This window comes from Triticum dicoccoides, chromosome 2A (assembly GCF_002162155.2).
Source record: "Triticum dicoccoides isolate Atlit2015 ecotype Zavitan chromosome 2A, WEW_v2.0, whole genome shotgun sequence".
Lineage (NCBI taxonomy): Eukaryota > Viridiplantae > Streptophyta > Magnoliopsida > Poales > Poaceae > Triticum > Triticum dicoccoides.
Genome location: NC_041382.1, coordinates 356,197,886 through 356,206,443, shown reverse-complemented (window position 1 = coordinate 356,206,443; position 8,558 = coordinate 356,197,886). Strand labels below are relative to the sequence as shown.

General features: G+C 45.6%; 1 protein-coding gene across 6 annotated transcripts in view; it reads left to right on the top strand.

The window, feature by feature from the left end:
- The window catches only part of LOC119354582, a 15,514-nt gene extending 8,661 nt beyond the window's left edge, over positions 1 to 6,853 (top strand). Inside the window, exons 3-7 of one of the 6 annotated variants that reach the window (XR_005171094.1) lie at positions 364 to 679; positions 1,052 to 1,327; positions 5,534 to 5,632; positions 5,754 to 5,996; positions 6,340 to 6,476. Coding sequence is in view for 4 of the 6 variants with exons in the window: in XM_037621291.1 (XP_037477188.1) it covers positions 364 to 679; positions 1,052 to 1,327; positions 5,534 to 5,606; positions 6,340 to 6,461 (787 nt within the window). In the remaining 2 variants the exon portion in view is untranslated. Of the gene's footprint in view, positions 1 to 363; positions 680 to 1,051; positions 1,328 to 1,443; positions 1,586 to 5,530; positions 5,633 to 5,749; positions 5,997 to 6,339 lie in introns of those variants that run through there. The other 5 variants (XR_005171095.1, XM_037621292.1, XM_037621291.1 and 2 more) reach the window with 5 other exon arrangements.
- Positions 6,854 to 8,558: the final 1,705 nt, after the last annotated feature.

Below are 8,558 nucleotides of genomic sequence, written 5' to 3'. Positions count from 1 at the left end.
TCAGGGCCACCCTTCTTTGAAATAGATTAGATTCTATGGAAGGTTCAGGTTCACCTTTGTTTCTTGAAGTTTGTTTAGAATTATTATTCCCATTTTACATCTGATTGACATGAAATTGCCTGAGACTCTCTTTGGCTGTGCATTCTCCTTTCAGCATGGCATTTACATATTCTTTGATATTTTACAGATTTATTTAGATTCATTCATTGCTACATTGTGAATATGTTTTCTCATCGAATAAGTATCTCTGTGGACAAACGTAGAAATATTTGTTTGTTTGCTTTTTGTTTAGTATCAGATAGAATACTCTGCTGTATTTTACGGTTTTATACCGTGTGCTTCTGACTATATCTATTTGTACAGGAATAGTACCCCTGATGAGAAGTATGGTCAACTTTTTGTCTTCTCACTCAGACTTGCATTGTGGATGCAAACTATTGGGTTTTCAGTGAGGTTTTTGTCTTCATTTATATGGATCCAGATGTACAGGTTAGGGGTCTCATCAAGCACGCCAACATATTATGAAGCAAATGATGCAAGAAATAGTTTCTTGAGCCCCAGATCTAATTCAGTTAGACGGGGTTCAATGGCTGATGATATATTGGGTGGTTCAATTTACGATCCTTCTTACTACTCTTCTCTCTTCGAAGATGTTCGAAATAATGCATGCAATCATCAGGTATGAAAAAGACATACAGGTTAAGGGTTTCATCAAGCACGCCAACACAGTATCAATCCTAACTAATGCTACCATTTCTCCTTGTTTGTACTTACCTGCATGAACAAGTATTAATAAGACAATTATTTCCTTCCATAAGGTTGACCAATTAGCCTCCTTTTTAGTTCGTCATATTGGTCTCATATAAACTACTCTATTCCTCGCTAAGGGGTTGTTTGGATATGGGGATTATAGAAAACCGTATTCCCTAAAACGTAATTTCTGACCACCTAAAAACTTGTTTAGGTTATCCAACTAAGATAAGTATAAGTGAGATTTATAAAAACCTGAAAAACCAGTTTTTAGAAAAATGACTAATAGTGGTTTTTGTAGAAAACTCGCAGCGCCATGCAGTCCGGTACCTCCTCGTGCACCAGCGGTTTTTGCTATGGCGTCTGCATGTCCATGTCGCGGCAATGGAAGCACTACGTCGGGGCAACGCCTCCCTGCGAGCTCGCTCACACGCCACTCAAACTCGCCGTTGTCGCGCAAGGAGTTGAGCACGACAAGCCCGCCCACGAGCTTCTTGTTAAGGAAGATCTGGGGCATGTGGGTGGCGTTGCCGACCTTAGACGTGAGACTGGCATTGCGCTTCGGGAACATGCCGAGGTTTATTATTTGCTGCCTTATATGTCCAATACATCCCTTTTTCCCTTGCATGAGTTTCCCTTAGTCCCATACAAATGGACTAATTTTTGGTAACTTGTGTATGATCCCCATACTAGGCAATGCTTGGTACCAAAATCAGGAGAGGTCAACCTGCCATATGCATGAATAGGCAGGCCAGGAAATCCTTGCACGGCGGTGTGCTCTTACCAATCAGCGAGCTCCTTTCATGCACATCTGGAGACATCTAGACTCACCCATCAGCTACAATGACTAAGGCCTCCATCTTGCATCTTCCGTTCCTCCGTACCGCTTTGCGGGTTATGAGGAAGCGGGCGATGTAGATCAAGCATCCGACAGCTGCTAAGACTCCCAAGAGTCGCTGCTCAGCTTTCCGGCAAAAGGCTACAATGTTCACCTGCCCTGTTTTACTTTTTCTCATTTCCTTCCTCTCAGTAAGGCTATAAAATCCCACAACCTTCCTCTCTGCCAAGGATTGAGAGCCTTCTAGCTCATTCTACTTGTATTGGGTGGAGGATCGTCATGGTTCTAGGGCCGATGGTAGTCACAAGGCCTATCCATGATATTGTCAAGGCATGGACCGCGGTTTTTGCCCTTGTCCCGCCACTCGCGTTGATCTGGTCGTCGCCGTCGTTGTAGTCCTTGTGCTTGTTCTTGCAGTTGCGTTTAGGTTTGCCGATCTCGTCCTTCGTACCGGACATGCTGGGATCCCCGTCGTGTGCCTTCTGCTTGGCGTACCACTCATCCTCACCGGAACAGAACTTGGTTACTATCTCCATCAAGGTCAGCATGGTCTTGGGCATGTACTTCCCGAAGTATTTGGTAGGTGCTTGTCAGATAGGCAGTGCTTAAACACAACAATGACCTCGGCGCCATCAGAGTCGATGATCTCATTCTTTTTCCTGAGGAAACGTGTCTAGAAGTCACACACCGATTCTATCTTTCCTTGGGCCAGATGTCCTTGGTCGCTGGCATCATCAGGCCCGGCGTACGTGCCCTTGAAGTTAGGTATGAACTTGGCTTGCAAATCATCCCAGCCGCCGGTCGACGTAAGCACGAGGGTGTTTAACCAGGCTTGGGCGGATCCCTTCAGCACCAGGGGTAAGTGTTTGACGGCGTGCCAATCATCACCGTTAGCCACCTGGGCCGTTATAATGTAGTCGGTTACCAAATCTCAGGTTCCTGGCTTTTGTCATACTTGTCCACCGCATTTAGCTTGAAATTTGGTGAAAAAGTGTGGCAGACAATTTTGTCAGTGAAGCAGGCCGGATACATCGCGGAGGGACCTGCAGCCGAGGGGTGGATGATGTTTATAGTGTTGCGTGCATCATCCAGGCCGGCCGCGCGGTTGTAGTCGTTGAAAGCTGGCTTGTTTCTATGCCAAGCTTGCCGGCGCAGCCGAATTGCACATTGCTTCTCGGTCTCACGCATGGTTGGGTCACGTGGCACATCAGGCCTTGGAGCGGGCCCTTGAATCGTCTTAGGCTGATAGATCGTACGAGGAGCTACGTCGTGGGTCATGCGGTGTTCCTGATTACGACTGCCAGACTTATGGGTACATCGGCTGGCCATGGTCTACGGCGTTCTTCATAGTTTCTTCCATCCTCCTGCTCTTCATGGCCAGGGAGGCCTTGGTTGTAGTCGGTTCGGTCTTGCCAATTGGATGGGTAGTTCGATATAGCTGTTCGACATCCATGAGCTCGGCCGCTTTGTGCTCCAGGGGTCGCTTTTCTTTGGAAACTTTGCCTAGGGCCGACAGGACCTTCAGCCAAGCTGCATCTTGCTTCGGATCATCCATCTGTTGGTCAAGCGCCTCGATCTCCCTATCATTGAATTCTACCTCGCCGCTTTCCTCGCTTGCCATGAAGCTTAGATTTGGCGCATCAACCATGTAGCACTCGTGGACCGAGGTCGCCTGCCACGGGCATAAGGGCGCCGCGGCTGGTGGTTGGCTGTAGCCGACTCGCCCAACTCCTCGTCCTAGTCCTGCTCCTCGATTGCGCCTTCAAGGATGCCGGTTAGGTCTTCAATGTTGGCGATCAAGTGGGTAGTTTGGTGGGTCAAATTTTTGACCTGCTGCTCCTGGGCCCAGCATGACGACAAGTCCTGGAGAACCAGCTCGCCGCAGGAGTCTGTGACGTACTTAAGGTTGCCAAATCGAACGATCTGGCCTGAACCGTAGTTCTCGACCTGGCCGATGTGGCAAGCCGAGATGGCGAGGAACATGATCACGCCGAAGTCGAAGAGTTGACCCAGCGCTTAGATTACGCCGGCATCCATCGGAGAACCCATCCGACCTCTGCGGGACCTGTATGGGTCACCAATGTCGGAGCTAATTTCGGTAGATCCCTTGGTAGGGTATCCCGGCGTGGCAATTAGGTCGGAGGGGAACAACAAATAGATTTACCCTGGGTTCAGGCCCTCCATACGAGTTAAAACTTTACTCCTGCTTGTGTATATTGCGATCGGGGGTGTACAAAGTACATGTATAACGGAGAGATTGTACGACCATCTATCGACTAGCTCGACTCCTACTTATATAAGATACGAGGGCTCCTAGGGTTACACAACCTAGTCGGCTATGTCGTTGGAGGGGAGTCCTCCACGGATCCGGCTTCTTTGTCTTGAATGGCAAGGATCCCATGGGCTGGCATGATGGCCCAGGGCGGAACCGACCTAGGGGGCCTCGGGCCGGCCTACTTGGACCGGTAACCGACAAGGTGAGGCAGCCCTGGGTCATAACACCGTCAATCACCTTCCATTCACTTCTATCCGTGCAATAAATCGCCGAACTTATTCTCTTTGCAATTTATGAATAGCTATTCGTCACATCCCTCTGTCCTCTCCTTTGTTTTTTACTACAGCAGGTTGAAGGCTTTGAACCGTGTGCCATTTTTGCTAGCTGCTAGCTTTGAAAATTTGAAACGGTTGACCAGGACTGGTGATTATATTTTAATTAACAAAGTACCATTAACTAACAAAGTGCCAGTTTTTTTATGAACAGTGAGAACTACTCCCTCTGTAACTAAATACTACTATAAAACATCTTATATTTAGTTATAGAGGGAGTATTTATTAACAGTGACATGCTTTAATTAAACAGTACGAGGAATTTTAACAAAGTGCCATACATAGAAATATAAGGTTATGCACAAAGTGACATACTCCCTCCATTCCACAATGTAGTGCTTCCTCTATCCCCGTGCTTCAACTTTGACCGTAAATTTAACTATCAAGACCGATTGCGGCGGGAGCAAAAATTATATCAGTGAATTCGTATTCGAAAGAAGTTTTCAATTATATATTTTTTTCTCCTGCCGCAGTTGGTCTCGTTGGTTAAATTTATGGTCAAAGTTGGACCTCGGGAAGTGCGGGCGCACTATATTTTGGAATGGAGGGAGTACAAGGTTACAGACCATGCACAGTAATACAGTCATACACCAAAATACAAAGTGACGGACATACCGCATTTACAAAACAAAGTTCCATATTTATATACAAAGTGCCATGTTCAAAATATACAAGGTATTCAAATAAAAAAGGTGCCAAATTACAAAGTACTACATTCCGAAATGTACAAAGTGCCACATCAGTAAACGTACTAAGTACCAGCAGTTTACCATCAATGCATTTGAAGTGCCAAGTTACGAAGTGCCGCATTGTGAAGATATACAAAGGTTGACATCAGTTTACAAAGTGCCACATCAGTAAACATACTAAGTACCAGCAGTACATTTTAAGCACCAGCAATACTAAATTTAAGTGCCAAACTTAAGTACCAGCAGTACTAAATTTAATTGCCAAATTACAAAGTGCCATGCAGTAAACATACTAAGTACCAGCAGTTTACCATCAAGTATTTTAAGTACCAGCAATACTAAATTTAAGTGCCGATTTACAAATCACAGTCAAGTTCAATCAGGAGATCAGCAAAGTTCGTACTCATGTTTAGTTAAGTTCGAACATGAGATAGCAAAGTTCATAGTTAATAAGAATGTCTTCACTTATAAATGCATACACACAAAGTGCTGGCTGATGTATAACAAAGTACCATATTTGAATTAATACAACACAAAAGATGCATTCAGAAAGTCTTGTACTTTCAGTTACAAAGTACAGAAATTAGTACATGCCAACCTCGGTAGAAGCCGGAACATTATAATTCACAGCGAACTTCTCTGTCTGCAGGGTGATAAACAAAGTGGTAGTAATGATAGCGGGTCAACATCTGCAGGCCAATCTCCACGGCTTAAATCTTTTGGTAGTAGATCTTTTCTTTCCAATGATGTAAGTCGTGTTCAATCATTTGAAATTAGAATATATAGCATGTTTGTTCTTAGATTCTCCTTTCTTCCATCACATCACTACCTTCAGTGAGAATCTTATTTCACTGTCTCATTTAAGTTAGGGTTTGATCTATGAACGCATGAAGAAATATCTTGGAACACAATTATTCAATATGGTGGTATGAGAGTTCATTTTGATGATATGGTGGAAGCATAAATGCAACTTATGTTGCTAAGGGTCCTTGATGCCTCATTTTAGTTGATCTAGCTGGTTTTTGATGCATCATGTACTGCTGGAGTATGACACATTTCTGCTTTATCTGGAATAACAGGAGCTGATTTAAACTGCCCTGTTGCTAGTAATGGTATGAGTATTATTTATACTTGTGTGTTTTCCATAGTCCTTACTTGTGCAAGGCTCCATTTAGAGTCGTGGTGGTATTTCAAGAGCACATGGTATTTCCATTTCTGGATGTAAGTAGCTGAAAGCATAAATAATAAAAATTTAAATGCAAAGTCTTGCTGGAATGGCATTGGCAGTCCGTCAGCTTTGGGCAAGAGTTGCAACCTGTAACTCATTGACATCATGTTTAACTGATAGCATCTCTACAAATTATTTCTTTAAAATGCATTTGTGCCGAGCAATTGTAATCACATTGATTCTGACTTGCACTTTGGGACATCTTTGTGACATTTTTTCTCTTGAAGGTGGAGGCTGGACTAAGAAAGCCGCTGAACTCTTGCTCAGTGGAGACAAGTTGAAGACGGAACTTATTTTTGCCAACCTGACTACCCGAGCACTCTTTGTTTGGTCCTCCTTGAGCCAGTAACTCTTGATTTAACATAGAGATTTGTACAGTGCAAATGTTCATGCCTCGGAACAGCGGCTCCCCAGTAAATCAAGAGCAGCAAGATAGTACAACGATGATGGCCTGTGTTGCTACGCAATTCTTGAGCTTGTGCAGGAGTTTCGGTGCCAATCTGGCAGCTCTTTTTTGCCTGGAGTACACTTTGAGTTGGATTGTTTCACAGGGGCAGACGCTGACTAGTTGGCAACATGTGGAATACTGCTAGTATTTTGCTGCCCAGTATGGTCCATTTTCCAGACGTGTATGGCCTGTTTCTCTTGGTTGTCACGGAAATGAGGCTGATAGTTGCCTACTCCGCTATAGTTAAATCGGCCATCCCCAACCGGATCGTTCGGTTGGTGTTGTCAACATCACTCACTTTTTTGACAATGCACATCTTTGGAGCAACTCCAATGCGCCGACCCATTTCGTTCATATGTGTCCGTTTTAGTCAAAATGGACACAAAAGTCGGCCAGCCGGGCGACCCATTCCTGGTCCAAATTTGGGCCTCGTCTGCGCAAACATGAGGCGGATGCGTGCGATGCCTGTCTACTCCTTCCCTGGCCTGCTAGTTGGTGGCACATAGGCCATTCTCTTCCTCATCGACAACAAGCCATTGGCCGCTACACCCTGTTGCTGTCGCCGCCCACTTTCGGTGCCCTCGCCAGTAGTTTGCACCCACATACCTCCCCCGTAGCCCATCTTTCCATGTTGCCACCACCATTGCCTTGCCGTCGGGCCACCGCAGCTTCCTCCCTTCCTCTTGATGTTGTGGTGAGCACCACTTTGTGCCCCTGGCCAACTCCTTCGACAATGTCGGCACGCTTGTTTGACGCCGCCATGCTCGTTGGCCGTTGCCAGGCCAGGTCTAGGGGAGGCGTGTGTCTCTTTGCCGGCCTGCTTCTTCGATGACGACCGCAAGCTGTTCGATCGTTTGGCCGCAAGGTACAAATGTACTTTGCCGACGAGTTCTTTTTCTACAATTTTCTTTGCAACTCGGATGATTCTTCATCCGACAATGAGGAGATGGCGGCTGCTGTGTTGGTCGTCCATGACCACCTTAGTAGGCAACGGCCGTTGTTCCAGGGCTCGACCTCGAGGCACACTTCAATGTTGAATCGCAACCAAGAGAACGGCCATTTTCTTCTTTGGAAGCACTACTTCGAGACACCCAACCCGCTCTTCAAACATCACTAATTCCGGTGCTGTTTTCGTATGGCTAGGCATGTTTTCAACCGTATCCGGAAGGGGGTGGTCGGATATGAATCATACAGTAAGTATTTCAAGTGCAAGGAGGATGTCCTTGAAAAGATTTGCTTCTCCTCTTATTAGAAATGCACTGCAGCTATCCGGATGCTTGCATATAGAGTTTTCAGTGATCTCATTGATGACTATGTCCGTATGAGCAAGTCTACGTCCCTAGACTCCATGTACAAGTTCTGCAAGGTTGTGATTGCAGTGTTTGGCCCTGAGTAGCCAAATGCTGAAGATACATGAATGACAACATGGGCTTCCAGGGGATGCTTGGTAGCATAGACTGTGTGCACTAGAAGTGGAAGAATTGCCCTTCTGCTTGGCAGGGTAGTATAATGGTCATGTCAAAGCTTGCACCATCATACTCGAGGCCTGGCTTTACAAGATCTCTGAATTTGGCACTCTTTCTTCGGCTTCGGTGTTTGCAAGGCTTGCCAAAGGCAACTGCTGCCGGTGAATGTTAACATCAACGGCCACAACTATAATAAAGGATACTACCTAGCTGACGGTAACTATCCTTAGTGGACTACTCTTATGAAGACAATCTCCAACCCTATAGAAGAGAAGATGAGATTTGCATAAGAGCAAGAAAGTTATAGGAAGGATGTGGAGCGTGCCTTTGGTATTCTGCAATCTCGATGGGGCATCGTTCGGTATCCTGCTAGAACTTGGAGTATCAGGAAGTTGTGGGAGGTGATGACTGCTTGTATGATCATGCACAGTATGACCGTAGAGGATGAGTGCCCGAAATGTATCTACGACCAAGGGTTTCAGTTTCAGGGTGACAATGTTGTACCTGAGCATGGAGGAGCGGCAATGTTTGC